This window comes from Macaca fascicularis, chromosome 15 (genome assembly GCF_037993035.2).
Source record: "Macaca fascicularis isolate 582-1 chromosome 15, T2T-MFA8v1.1".
NCBI lineage: Eukaryota > Metazoa > Chordata > Mammalia > Primates > Cercopithecidae > Macaca > Macaca fascicularis.
The window spans coordinates 84,693,065-84,708,918 of record NC_088389.1 but is presented as its reverse complement, the minus strand read 5'-3'; the positions used below and the strand labels follow the sequence as shown (position 1 = coordinate 84,708,918).

Here is a 15,854-nt window from a genome sequence, read left to right as displayed (position 1 = left end):
TTATTTTAGCACCTAAAAGATATACAACTAAAATATATGCATATTTATTTTCAAAGAAACACCAACAAAAATTAAAACATTGGTGATCAGGTAAATACTGATGACGCCAATATAAAAGTATTTGCCACTGCAAAGGGCCTAAGCACAATCACATCTTGTCCCGATCATACCTGCCTGCCAGAACAAAATAGGCAGCTGACCAATTATGGGGTGTTTATCTATACAGTGGTACCTTTGTTCTCCAACAATGTCAGATTGCAAACGTCCTGGAACACATATTTACCTGGAGGATTCTTGGCAGGATCATTGTGGCTTGGACTTCCTGATTGTCCAGAATCTGTAAAGAAATCACAGAAAATGTTTTCTTTTCAATTTGTTTTGAAAGAATTTCACAATCCTCAAGGGACTTGAAAAAAAATGTTTAAGGTATAAAAATGAAGGTGAGTGCTTTAAATAAAATATGCTTTCCCAAGCCTTTTGATAGAAACATTTTACTCATCCAACTAGATAAATGCATATACATATTTCTATGTCAAAAGGAAAAGACAAGTATTGGTCTACGGTTTTCTTGGGCTAGAGCAAAGGTTTTTTGAAACAAAAGATCTGGCTACAAAGCCACTGAAGATGGTTTGAAGGTTAGGCAAATACTGAGGCCTGCCAGTAGCAATATGAAATAAAGCAGATATATTCTCTTAAAAATGCAATCTGAGTGTAATTAAACATGCATTTAAAAGCCTGAAAGTATGTTTTTATTCAATGAGTAAAATACACAGAAATGAGAGTCCGCTTTTCCAGGATTTCACACACAAGTACACATACCCACTCCAATAATCCCCCAACCTACTGGATCCAGGCCCAGATTTGTCTACATCCCATAATAGCAATCGATTTGCAAACACCAAGAAAAGCATAAATTACTAGGTAGAAACCAACATGGCTTTGTGGAGAGCAAATGGTTGGATCAATTTAATTTCCAACCATGACAGATGGACAGACTTTGCAGATAAGGAGGAAGAGATCAATGTCGTATATCTGAATTTCCTACCCCGTATTATTTCTCATCGATGCTACAGAAAGAAACGTGGAAGATATAAAACTGTTAGGCAACATGCCTTTCTGGACTGATCTGACACTGTTGTGTTTTGCTCACTCCTCTTCCCTCCTTGTCCCCTCTGCATTTATCTGTGTCATTTGCCCATATTATTATACACTTACTTGCAAGTTGCTTTGTAATCTTCTTTTATTGGTTCTAGCATTTAAGTTTTGTCTCCCCAACTAAATTGCATATTCCTAAGCAGAGGCAGAGATTCTGTCTACTTCTTTTGTGTCTTCCTCAGTGTGCTGTTCATGGCTGTGAACGCACTAGGCTTGCAGTAAACGCCAGAGGAATGGATGGCTCAGCTCCAGCAGCCTCTTTGCTTGCCTAGAAAAGGCAATTTTGAACTTGATAATGAATTTCAACAAAATTTGATAGGTGGGGCACAAATGACAGTTCTGTCATATACTGCCATATACTGACAAGTCTCTTCCCCCAAACCTTGCCATTATACTCGAGCCAAGAAAGTGATTTGGTTAAGCAGGAAAATCATATGCTGGCTTTTTCATCAGAGTTATTCTGTCCTTCCAGGTAAGTGATTAACACACTGAAACTGCTGCTTCTACTATTAAATGTAAGAACATCCTGTTAGTTTCTTCTCATATAAAACCTGGTTATTTATTTCTGCCCTTTGCCTCGTGCCTGTTAGCTTAGATATAATGCTGAGATCAGAATTTTACCCCTTCATCCCATTTCCTTAATTGTCTTTTTGGTTTTATTCTAGAACAGATCTCATGAAATCTTAGCAAGCATATTTAGTGATTCCCACATTTTCCTCCAATTGTTTCCTGATTTCTCAAAATGAAAGTAAAGAAACTAGAAATGACCGCTCTTCATCTGGCTCGAGTCTCCTGAAGACTGTCAGAGAGCTGAGAATACTCTAAAAATCCCATCTCCCATGAAGTCCTCTTATTACTTTTGTGAAATCAAGGCAAGATTCAGTGACTTATAAATTAGAAGATCAATCTTCTTCGTTCTACATTCCTATAAAAAAGTGGTACAATATGGGCCACTTTCCAGGCCTGGAGTATGATAGCTAAATAAAAATGATAAATCGTAACTTTTTGCTACAGCATCAGCTATTTTTCCCTTGAGTCCCTCTGACAAATGTCTCTCAGCATTGATACTACATTCCAGTTTAATTTCTCAAGTGATTCTAACACGTTTTAGGAATTCCTACTTATGTATAATCCACCCACTGACCAGAGCCTCCCTATGTTTTATTTTCCCTCCAAAGCTGTCTCACTCTTACGAAGGTCTAGACATGCATCCCTCGGCGTCGCTAATGCCACGCTTGTGATGAAACCTGAGATAGTTAAAGTTCTCACTTCGTTGCAGCAGTCGCCTCATTTCGGAGTTGTAGACTCTCTGCATGAGCCTTAGCCTGTTTAGTTACAGCAACTTCAAAATGGTGCCACAAAACTCTTTTCCATCATCTGTTGCTAAAATTTGGGTCCAACAGAGAAAAGAATGAAAGTCTCTTCCATTCTTAAGAAAGCATCCAGCTAGAACAATGGCACCCCCTGTTACCACAACATCCCACTTGAGAAACTCTATTCTTTTCTGCTGTAAATTATTTTTTCTTCTCATTTCCAACAATTGCAGACCAACTTCTTTGACTGAAAAAATATACTTACTAAAAAACCCACAAGCATTTGAGGGAAAGCTGAAGTAGACCCTAAATTTGAGGCACACATTTGCTTTTTGTAGCAATTCCACTTTCTAAAATGATCTGCTGTTTACTGGCACACAATGACAGACTTTCCTTCATACGCCAAAGCTCATGCCCTCTCATGAAATAAAACAGGGTATACTGTGTCCCAGAAACATAGGAGAGAGCCTTCTCAGTGAGCAAATGACAGAGCATTTACTTTTCAGACTGCAAATTCTAACACTATAATCTACTCTTAACTCTTATGTCACCTTATATTGGTCACTTAATTCCAACTGCTGGAAAAGGAAGTAACCAGGGAGTCGCGGTTGGCAGAGAAACCAAAAATGAACTGTTATTGTGGTTGACTTCAGAGAAAGAATTATTCAGACCACATCTAAACCCCTTCCAATTCACCACCTAGGTCAAATTACTCTATACCCAAAGGTTTTATTTAACCACTTCCATCACTTTGCTCAACACCCCCAACCTCTCTCTGTGTGTGTGTGTGTGTGTGTGTGTGTGTGTGTGTGTGTGTGCGCGTGTGTGTACTTAATATGTTATAGTGAAGCCTGGCTCTGTCCCTCACTAGCGGCATGATCTTGTACAAAATTACTTACTCTTAAGTGTCTTGGAGTCTGGATCTTGAAAACTGCAATAATATTATCTACCTTGTAAAATCATTGCAAGATTATATCATATTAAGCACCAAAAGCATTGAGTCAGACACAGTCTATACTATCAGTAAATAAAAGACATCATTAATATTAAGCATAGAGCCACATTAAAAATGATTAATATATTTAATGGTTTAAACATTATTAAAATGAAAAAAAGTAATCATTTTAATGTGGCTCTATGCTTAATGATAACTAACTTTTAGGAAGAAAGGGAGAAAAGGGACATAACTAAGTTCAGTCCATCCCAACACAAGCATCTAAAAAATGACTGGTGGGTTGACTAAGCATGGAGAAGCGTGCGTCCACCTGAGAAGTCCTGTGTAAATGCTTTCATCCCTCACTCCCCAAAAGGGAGGAGCCCACTGCTGCTTCAAGGCTTTTAGGAGCTGTCATGCTCAAAAGGCAGTAGATAGCAGCCAGTTGATGAAAATTACCTTCCAGAAGGCTAAAGTCTTTGAGGAACAAGGCTGCTAAGAGTTGTGAGCTGCCCAGCATACTGGGTATAGTGTGTGGAAAATTTTTTTTTTTTTTTTTTTTGAGACAGAGTCTTGCTCTGTCACCCAGGCTGGAGTCCAGTAGCACTATCTCAGCTCACTGAAGCCTCCACCTCCTGGGTTCAAGCGATTCTTGTGCTTCAGCTTCCCGAGTAGCTAGGACTACAGGCGCACACCACTATACCCAGGTAATATTTGTACTTTTTGGTAGAGACGGGGTTTCACCATGTTGGCCAGGCTGGACTCGAACTCCTGGCCTGAAGTGATCCACCCACTTTGGCCTCCCAAAGTGCTGAGATTACATGTGTGAGCCACCACGCCCAGTTTAGTGTCTGGAAAGATTCTGATGCAGTCGAGAAAAAGAGAGGAGTTTTTGAAGGCAGCCAACCAAAACCAGTCCTCCCTCATTCCCTTCCACCTCTCATTTTCTCTTCCTTGATCTCAATCTCTATTTTCTACATTTCTGCGTTGTCTCTTTCTGACTTGACTGGGCATAATGTTGAACTGAAATAAATTTTGTATTACATATTTATGAAAGTTTCATGTTCCCCATTCTTTAAATGTGGATTAAACATATGTTTATTCTTCTGAAAAAAAAAAAAAAGGTAATGAAGTTACTTCTAAATTATTATCTTTTAAACGTAATCAGTTCCTTCCTCTCCAGGTTAAAGATTCTCCAAGCACAAGAAAAGGTTCATATACATGCAGGACCCTTACCAACTTTTCAATCCTTTTGTACACTCCTTTTGTAAAAAGCAGTCAATCTCTGGTGGCTCTTCCAATATCTAAGCTTTACCCGAGGAGTGAGCAGTTTTTTCTAATGACCCAATTTTACGGAAGATCCTAGGATACGTAAGTGATCAAACAGCTTGTCCAAAGTTACAAAGCAACTATTAAAACTTCTGTTCTCTATATGGGCAGCCTATTCAGACACAATACTTCTTGAATTGTTATGATGCAATCCTAAAATAATGCACAGCCAAATGACTTTTCAGTAGTTTAACTGTTTCTGGGAAACTTATCTTCCCCTAACTTCCCTCACCCTTCCAACTATTCACCAATACATTCAAGAATCTTTTTCTTAAGCCTTTAGCTACTTTCTATATCTAAGTTGGAAGTAATCATTAGTATCACTGAACTCTATACACTAATTGATGTCTTAAAGAGAGGCCAATTCTATAAATCAAATTTAGTTTGGATTGTCTCCATCAAGCAAAGGAAATTCTAATGTTTTCTGGACAATCTGGTGGAAGCTCTATAAGATGTGTGTTAAATATATATGACAATAAATAAATAATAGCCTGTAAAGTATTTCTTACTGAGCACTAACTTTCTGGAGTAGATACACTGCAACGATCTGAGGTAGATAAATCATCAAAACTGTCAAAGATTTTTTTGTAGGTCATTAATGTAAGCATCATTCAAATGTAAATCAATTAAGATTTATGCTCATGCCTGTAAATTCCAGCACTTTTGGAGGCCAAGGCAGGCAGATTGCTTGAAGTCAGGAGTTCAACACCAGCCTGGTCAACATGGTGAAACCCTGTCTCTACCAAAAAATACAAAAAAGTAGCTGGGTGTGGTGGCACACACCTGTAATCCCAGCTACTTGAGAGGCTGAGACATGAGAATCGCTTGAACCTGGGAGGTGCAGGTTGCAGTGAGCCAAGATTGGCTCATGTATTCCAAACACTTGGTAATGTTTGGAACACAGTAAGTGCTCCATAATGCTTATTAAATTTATATTTAATTTGCAATAATGATCTTTAAATATTGTTTTTAAAAAAGAATACACACTCTATGCCATGTAAAGTTCAGAGGCTGCCTGAAGAGACAGAAATATACAAATAAAAAAATACACAAATCAAGAGGGAACAGATGATTCCTAGGAAGGGTCGGCAAAGTCATATCATAAAAGATATCAAAAGAAGGTGACCTTAGGAACAATGCCATGAAAAAATGACCTGATTTCCCACCTTTCTAAGACATATTTCACTCCTTTACCAAGATGATCTTTATAAGACCCAAAACTGATTAAGCTAAACATCTGCTAAAACCTTTACATATATTCTGAAACTAGTATGCCATTCATGGCACCTTGATCTGGCCTCCATCAGCACCTGGGTCATACTGAGCCTTTTGGTTCCTTGTGTGTCTCCTGCATTTGATGTCTCCAAGTCTGTGCATAATGTTCCCCCTTTTTTCTCCCTGAAGTCCCCCATGGTGAGGTCATCCCCTTTAGATCCTCAACAATATGACACGAGGCGTACTGCCCTATTTAGCCTTATATAGCCCTAATCTTTGGGATAAGGCCTGGCACATTTGGTTAAGTCAAATGAACAGAAAACCATCAGTCTATAAACTATGAAAGTGCACAAAAAAGAAAGACAAAGCATACCGCTCTGTGTAAAATCACACATTAGAAGTCAAACAGATAAATTTCTTGTGGCAAGCCAGGGAAACAGACACACAATTCCCAGGGCTAAGTCTCCCAGTCTAATGTAAGGCTCAGTCCTACTTCCCAACTTCCTGAAGAAATATTTGGAAAAAGATAGGGTGGCTAAGACGTACTACTTTGAGTCAGAAATTATTTTTTGTCGATCTCCTATAAAGAGAAGAAACATTTGGTGAAAATCCAGGTCCCTACTTTGCAAGCACTGGGCCAAGAAAGTTTTAATGACCTTTATACATAAACTTTCTACTCCTAGATTAAACTTCTTTTAGGAACTCTTTTTATTCTCTGACACCATAGCTTGAGGATCAACAGAAAAAGATAACTGGAGAAGCATAATTTTAATTTATAATGATTTTGGTACAAAGAAGGAGCTGTACAAGATGGGTTTTCAGGTCCCCTATGGCTCTAAAACTCTATGATTCCATAACAATATAGCTTTTATATCAAGGGATATCAGAGGAGTAAATGAAACCCACACTGTAACCTATTGACCTACAGACAGCCTCTTGCTAGAACTAAACGTAGTCATCATGTGATAAAGGGCCCCTTTGTCATAGTCCTTTGCCTTAAGCAGGTGAAGAAATAGCCCATTGTCAATGAAAGAATACCATGAGATTTTTTTAAGGCTTAGAACAGTCTCTTTCTTTCTCTCTAAAACATTATTAATTGATAATATAATAAAACAGTATATTTTTACAATTAAGTATATAGCATGCCAGAAACAAGATGTAACAGGTAAGAAACAAAAGCTTGAGGGAAGGAATACAAATGCATGTATTTTATAGTAGGAGAATAAAAAAGGTAAAACAAAAACATCTATATTATTAAGGGTAATGGAGACCAAACTATTCTCCTTGGGTTAAACCTTCTTCTCTCTCTTCCCCTCTCTCTGCCCAAAGTTTTCTACCACACCCTTTGCAGTTTACTGTCTCCCATGACTGATTCCTTGGGATTTATAGCACATTAGCTTTCCATAATCACAATTCTTATTACATAATTTGGCTTTTTTTTTTTCCAGCACAGTTAAAACACTAGGCAGCTTCAGTTTTAATGGAAGATTGCTTCATTGCTTTGGGTGACACAAAATTATAGTTTTACATTATTTTATTTTCTATTAGATGTGTATTAAAATAAGACAATGAAAGAACACAGGAAAACTGAGTGTTTTCCTTGCCTCTCGTAAGCATGTAAATATTTGGGAAATGGTTTCTCTCTCTCTCTCTCTCTCTCTCCCCCCCCCTCCATGCTTCTCTCTCTCTGTGTGTGTGTGTGTGTGCGTGTGTGTGTGAGTGTGTGCCTGCATCTTCCTTTATCTCCCTGTCTCCCTCTCTGCTTCTGTCTCTCTGTCTCTTTTCAACAGGGCATTAAATTATTTGGAGTCCACTTCACTGCAAAACTTGGTTAACAAGCTGTACATGGGAAGTTTTAACTTTATCGCTTTGTTAATGGAATCCCTGACCTTGTTTTTTTTTTTTTTTTTTTTTAAAGTGAATCTGTACTCCTCCTAAACCCAGTTCTGAGCAATAAGAGAAATTAGACCTCTCTGAATATTTTGGCAGAACCAAAATAACATTTGGGAGATGCAGTTTCCTGCATATTTTAAACCATTTACTATTTCACATTTGAAGGCCTATATCTTCAGATCCCTCTTTCTGTTGGTTAACATTGGTTTTAAAATATATGTTTGATTTAGCAAAACGCATAGTTTAAAAAGATGTTGCTACAGTTAAGATCTTCACGATAAAATAATTTCATTAACCAAAGAAAACTATAGAATAAGAGAGTAGATATTTCGTTCCTGAACATTCCACTTGTTTTATCATTAAGCTTTCTTTTAAAGAGCCACTTTTTGGCTTAACAAGGAGATTAGGTTCAAAGCGTCATATCCCACGGATTAAAATAAGGATTTGTTAAGGCTCAAGACTGAAATTTGTCCACAGGGAATTAACTGAAAAACATAGGCCACTGAAATTTAAGGTGGGAAAAAAATCATATATCAAAAATCACATATCAAAAAAAAAAATCAAATCAAACCATTCTACCACAGGGGACTACTAATGAAACTCCTGCAAATATGAAACCCCTGCACAAAAAGCGTTAAACCTGCCAACATCTCTGACCAGAGTGCTGTGGTACTTCATTAAGTAGCACCAACCCACCCCCTCAACAATGGGAAGCTAGGATAATCGTATCTGACCTTTCTGCCCCACCCTAAGATTAAGTTCAATGACTTTCTACTGATCTAGGGATTGAGTGAACCAAGCGTCATAATCAGGATCACCTACAGTTCTTGCTTTTGAAGGCTTTAACCTATAGAATGCAAAAACACCGTACTGGTCATTGTCAGGATTGCTTTCTACAGCGTGTTTTCAATTAAGTAAATAAAATGTGGTAATTAAATCAAGATTACATAATATGTTTTTGATTTGTAATCTTATTTAAATTAATTAACTGACTCAATCCTTGCTTAGTTTTTAAACTGGTCGAGTTAGGGAAAGAGTCCCTGGGAGCAAATCCAGTTTTCTATCTTTAAAAACAAGGCAAAGCAATCTGGCAGACTTAAAAATATATATTAAATGCACCAGCATAATGTATATACAGAGGCAAGGGTGCTAATGTAGTGGAGGGAAGAGCTTTATGGCATGATTTTGACTAAAAGAAATAGCTCTCGCACTAGAGAGAAATAAACTAAAACATTATTTATTCAAAACATTTCTTTTCGAATTTTATGAAGATTGCATATTTGTTGGAAGCAAAGCATTTCCAGCTGTATTTTAAGTTTCTGAAGAGAGTTGTAAGATTTATAATCTTTCATAAATGCTGCCCATATCTTATAATATTAGATGAACACGCCACTGCGTACTTTGAGGAACAATTTGCCAATGCAGTTTGCCACATGAAAATAATAAAGTCCTTTCCAAAACCCAGCCAGATCCAGTAGGAAAAGAGGAGATGAATGTTCTGTCTTTTCCATCTGGAAAACATTTTGGATTTCAGCTATACTATGTAATATACATTTTTTTTCCCCTTGGAAACCAAGAAACCTGCATTTTACAGCAAGGTATGTAGTGCAAAGAAAATGTTGGTGAAATAGGAATCTGGAAATGAAAACTAGAATGTCATCAGACTCAAGAACATAATCATGGAGGCAAATTGAAAAATCAGTGCAGAATTTCTACATAAACCAAATGCAATGTTTATGATCCTATTAGTCTTAAATTTTTCTCTTAAAAGGAAAGCATAGAAAAATAAGTGCTGTTTTACCTCCAAAGTCCTGAACAGCATTTATGTTACTACCTAGCACCATGACTTACGTATGTGGTTTATCCTGGAGTCTTCACGCATTATTCTAAATCCCACACATACAACACTCCTGTGTACACATGACCCCTCTGTGCCATGTCATTTCATGTATTTTCCCCAAAACTTAATGTATCTAGGTTAAAATCAGACGTAAGACTTTCTAATATTTCATTGGCAATCTTTCTTCTCAGGGAGCAGGACGTGTTCTCTCCAAACTGTCTGGAGAGTCAGGACTCCCGGGTTCTATTCAGCAACTGCCAAGCACTTGTACGCTGACCCTAAGCAAACCATTTCACGCACGAATCAGTTTTCATCTTGCCCAGTCGCAACTAGTTAAGGAAAGGTAAGAGTTTAGTCTTAGTTGTTTTCAAAGGAATTAGAAATAATAGGAAAAAAATAATTTCATAAAACAGTGAAATATGCACAAGTATTTTTGTGGAAAAAGGCTATGAGATATATATATTTAATGTACTTTAAGGTTTAATTAGTACTCCTCCTCCTCCAAAAAAAAACCAAAATCCCCACCTAGTTGGTTGCACTGCCCCTTGCAAACACTGACAACACAGGTAATTGAAGGACTGACTGGGTTAGAGTGCAACTCTTCTGCTACATTTTAAAATCCATGAGGTCAAGAAACATGTGAGTCTTATTTACTGCCCTAGCTTATTCCTGGCACATAGTAGATGCTCAATCAATATGTGTTGAATGACTAACCACGGTTTTACAGAGAACAAGATGATGACTGGTAGCACTTAAAACAGTTCATCTTCCTTAAATTACAAACAAACTGCCAGTAATGCCAAGCATAACTTTTAGTTTTTGCTTATTATCTACACATATTCTAATTATTAAGTTTCTACAACCTCTCTACAAATACAAATGTAGTGATTGACTCAATGACCAAAAAGTTGTATTCGTATTTTTTAATTGCTCATTTTTTCACAGGCATATGCTCCTAAAAATTTTTTAATTGGATACAGATTTATCTATTATGTTAGCTAAAAAGATACTTTGCCAAATCATTAAAATGTTTATGTTTATATCATTATGTGAGCTTAGAGAGAAGAAACTGGATGGGTTTTTATATCTTACGTTACTTACATGTGATTAATAACCAGTCCTTGTTTTATTATTAAATTATGGCTCTTAAGTCTGTGATAATATATTCATATAAAAATAAATGTATATATTTAATCTCAAGATGCATAACAATTAACTGGATAACAGAGTAAGATGACGCATAGCATACTTTCTATCAAAGTAAAGTAGATTTGTATGTGGGGTATTCATTATTGCTTCTGTTCATAAAATAACTTTATCATAATATTAGAAGGAAAAAATCAGATAAGTCATTTGATGAACAGGAAGCTTGCTGATGTGGCAGATAATAGTATTAAATGTCCTAACAGTTCCTTTATAAGTGGTTCAAAGAAATTCTGTCCTCATGTTTTCAAGGCAAAAGCTAATTTACCAGGAATAAAACTACTTGAATAATGCATCATTGAACCAACATTTTGGAAAAGGGATAAAATGAGGAAACAAATGAGAAGACAGTAACTTCCTCTTGCAAATCAAAACTGCGCATGCAAAGAAAGGAACTCAATTACATTGATAAAACAAAAACAAAAAATAGCTAACATGATTTCCCTTTTTTTAAAACAGAAGGTCAAGAATATTCTAACAAATGAAATAATGTGTTTGAAAGAACTTTGAAAAGTTTACAGGCTCACAGAGACATGAAGATAGGGCATTTTGTGGGGCAATATTCTTTCAAACAGTCATTTTAAGGGAACAGTTTAAAATACAGATAATCCTGGCCAGGCACTGTGGCACATGCCTGTAATCCCAACACTACGGGAGGCTGAGGTGGGTGGATCACCTGAGGTCAGGAGTTCAAGACCAGCCTGGCCAACATAATGAAATTCCATCTCTACTAAAAATACAATAATTAACTGGGCATGGTGGTGGGTGCCTGTAGTCCCAGCTACTTGGGAGGCTGAGGTGGGAGGATCACCTGAGGTCAGGCTAGGTTCGAGATCAGCCTAGCCAACATGGTGAAACTCCATCTCTACTAAAAATACAATAATTAGCTGGGCGTAGCGGTGGGTGCCTGTAGTTCCAGCTACTTGGGAGGCTGAGGTGGGAGGACTATTTGAGCCCTGGAGGTTGAGGCTGCAATCAGCTGAGATTGCACCACTACACTCCAGCCTCAGTGACAGAGTGAGACCCTATCTTGAAAAAAATAAATAAAAATTAAAAAATAAAATGCAGATAATTCTAACAAAGAATAATAAAGAATAACAAGCCCACCATGAAATCTACTACTCATTACTATGGTTATTTGGGAAATGGGAAAATAAATAATGAGGGGCATGTTCACTTGCTATATCCATTTTAAAGAAGAGAACTGAGAGTATAATGGTCCAGAGCTGTGTACCAGGTGCTCAAAATTCCTCCCATTTTGTCTTGTTACTCATTTTATCTTTAATAGAGATTCAAATCAACTCCTTATGATTCAAAAATGCCTAAGCCAAATCCAAAGAGTATGAAAAAAATCAAGGTTCTGCATAATGTCCCATCCATATGCCTTAACCCTGAATGATATCAAACCTATGTAATCTTAGACATCAATGCCTTCCAGATGTGACAAAATTTTAACACAGACCAACTTCAAGCTTTTTACTCAGACTCATCTCCCAAGCTCATAAAGATTATTTTCATTGCACGTACCACTACATATGGCTAATGTTTAACTTTCCAAATTGATTATTATGCTGCCATTTCAAAACTGACATTGCCTTCTCATCCAATCAAAAAACAAACTATGTTGCATATTCAACCTCCAACAAACACACACACAAAGACAAGAAATCACATCATTATTTCCAAGTTCTAGATAGTGCTTGGTTACAAGACCAGTTGAACTTTTCCTTGTCCACTCTTGGTACCTCCAAAAGATGGAAAAGGGGAAGAAGGGATCATCCAATTCTTTGTCAGAATTAATTGCCATAGGAATAATTTGAGTCTGTCACCTGTTGTTTTTGGTCTTAAAGATCGCTTCTAATTAGACAAGATCAAATTTTTCTTGATATTTAAAGCATGTTAAAACTCTAAAATTAACTAACAAGATTGTTCATGGATATTTTTCAAAACCATCTAACAGCAAGGCCGTGATAGAAACGTATAAACTAACTTTTCAGATAGGATTTAAAACATTAGTAACTCAACACCAGTAAGAAAAACTGGTGTGATAAAGCTTTGGATATTATGCAAACTTAATTCCCCTGCCCCGAACGATTGCTTTGAATCTTACCTAAATCTCTCCCTCCACCAACCCCCAAAATTAGAATTGCCCTGTAATGGTAACTTGTCCTCAGATTCATCCTGAACTCTGTTCCTGCAAACCACCTTTCCCAGTTCCATTAACTACTGACTTCAGGCTAGGTCCGACCAACAGGAGGTAATGGTAGGAGTCTGGGTATCTGGAGGGTGGGAAGAAAGGAGAAGGGGAGGTATTCCTTCCCTCCTCTGCTTTGACATTTGTCTCCAAACAGTGGCGAGTTTTCCTTTTGTGATTCTTGCTTCCACTGAACAAGTTCCTCCCTCTGTGATGCCCTCCCTTCAGGCAGCTCCAGCTCAATTTGAGCAGTAGATTCCTATTGATGCTAATATCTGGGTGACCTCACTGCCCATTCAGCTTTTCATCTACTGTAACATCACTGAAACTGGCCTTGCCCATGAAATTCCTCCTATTGGACTATCTGGTAGTGTAGTTTACTCAAATCTGACAGATACATTTGTTTTTTGAAGCTGGCATATCTATCACTCTAAAATACAAGTCAGGTAATAGAGTTAAACAGTATTAGACAAATATAATAACTTTGTAAAATTCAATAGATTTCAAGTATTTGTTATGATTCTCATTTTAAAAAAAAAAAAAGATTGGAAAACACTGCCACCATTCAGTACTAAGTACAAAATTCTATATCCAAAAGTTTTTAGTAATGTATATTGATACACAAAAATAATCAAGTTTTTTAAAAAGATAATTAGATTTTCAATGCCATGTTCTAAATGTATCTCTTCCAGGAGGTCTTCTGATAATCCTACCCATCCATCCAAGTTTACTTCTTCTTTTTATCATCTCCTAGTCTCTCTATCCAATCTTTAACAAGTTGCACATACCAAGTTTTTCATGTGCATGTATTTTTCCTACAAACATGACTATATGCTCCTTGACTGGAACAATTATAAATTTGATTGTTTTTGTAAAACATTATACATTTACTTGTTTTTCATGCCACAAACAACTTTGAAATGCTTATCAATTGTCGGAATAACTAACAGTCTCATGGGGATAATCAAAAGGTTTTCTTAAATATGTACCACTATACATCAGCGTAAGAATAATACGTAACAGGAAAGAGAAATGATTTCAACATTACTCTGTTTCCTTTAGGAAATGGTTCATAAGTCCCCACTTGACATCAGGCATTTTACATAAGAAAAATTACAAAATAAGAAAAGAAAAATTACAAAATAAGAAAGCATTTTTTCTATCAGAATAGTACACTCTATGGTGTTTTGCTAAAACACCCTACGAACATGAGAAAACAAAAATATTTATGTTCATATGCACAGGGATATATATGAACTCACAGTACCAAAACTTTAGAATCACAAATGCAAACAGTACCAATATACTTCATGTTTTAAGCTGTGCTAGATAACAGCCCGGCTAGAGGGAAGTGACATAACGGAAAAACATACAGCATCAATTCACATGTTGCCAACTTTTTTTGGATAGCACTAACAGGATGACACTGGCGTTGGATGTGCACACTTAGCTGCCAGCATTGCACTCTATGCAATGTCCTTCTACATCCTCTCTCTCAATCATTTTGAACCCCCACCCCCAAGATTTATTTTATGTCTCTTTTTAAAACATTATTTTCCCAGTTGGTGATAGTTACCACCAAACATCATACAGAGATCATTTCAACTGAAAATACATGTTTATTATTTTTTTAAACCTGTGCCTGAAATGTATTTTAGTCAATCTATGCCACATAAAGCAAACTTCTAATGCACATTTATAAATTTAATTCAATAAATATTTACTGAAAAAAGAAAATGGGTTGGAGTCTAAATAGACATAAAGTGGCCATGAAGTAAGTCTAGCAATAACTTCCACTTCTTGTGTTTTCCCACCACCCTTTATTTTCCCCAATGAGGAAATCAGAGTATGATAGATAAGCTAAGAGACAATCTCCATAAATATGACAGCAGACATACTGCACAGACACTAAAAACTATAGGAATAATGCTGAGACCACAAGATAGAAATAGCCCTTGACTTTTTCTGGTAATGGGGGTGTGGAATGGGTGGGACAGGGAGCCTAAAGCCAAATAGCAAAATGAATCCAAATTTTAACCAAGTTTTTTATTACACACATACTATTTGAAACTTAAACTTTCATTATAAGTTACAGTCCAAAAAGAAAAAGGACAATAAGAAGAAATAAAAATTATCCCAGTTCTTCCAATCTACTGTATATGTACATGCTATGATTTAAGAATCATGCCATAGAAGTAGATAATTCAATTAGAGCCAAGATAAAACAAATGAGATACATTATATTAAGCAGGCAGCAAATTACGATATAATTTGGCTGAGAAATAGGTTGAAACAGGCACTATCCTAGAAATGGGATGATAGAGCAAAGAACTAAGCTCCACCTTCAATGTACCTGAAGGTCTGTTTGGAGCCAATTTACACAAAATATCCACTTACTAACATCACAGAAGACAGAACAAAATAACACTGAGATAATTTATTAGGAAATTATTTTTTAATATTGGAGGTGCACTGTACCACCCCAATCCAGCACACATTCTCTCTCTCTCTCTCTCTCTCTTTCACAAAAAAGAAAGAGATCCCATAAGCTTCTCCACAGTGTTCTACACCTGACCCGGAAGGAAATCCTTTTCTTCCAGACTTGCTTAAGCCAATAAGGGCTCCAGAGAATGCTAACTGCTCAAGAATTTAACTGAAACCATTAATTTACTTCATAGGACCAATCAACTGGCAAAAGAAGTAAAAAAGAAACCTTTTGGTACAACTGACCTACACAGTATTTAAACCGCCAGAGATGGCAAGGTTTGATGTTACAGC

At 36.7% G+C, this 15,854-nt stretch overlaps 1 protein-coding gene across 50 annotated transcripts in view; it reads right to left on the bottom strand.

Annotated features, from left to right (window-relative positions):
- Positions 1 to 15,854, bottom strand: part of NFIB (nuclear factor I B) — a 452,087-nt gene that overhangs the window by 95,763 nt on the left and 340,470 nt on the right. For 42 of the 50 annotated variants that reach the window (XM_045373242.2, XM_045373244.2, XM_045373249.2 and 39 more), the window contains one exon: positions 284 to 337. The exons of 6 other annotated variants lie outside the window; for them this stretch is intronic. In XM_045373242.2, the coding sequence (XP_045229177.1) occupies positions 284 to 337 (54 nt within the window). Of the gene's footprint in view, positions 1 to 283; positions 338 to 1,215; positions 1,344 to 15,854 lie in introns of those variants that run through there. 2 more of the 50 variants (XM_065530517.1, XM_065530516.2) reach the window with 1 other exon arrangement.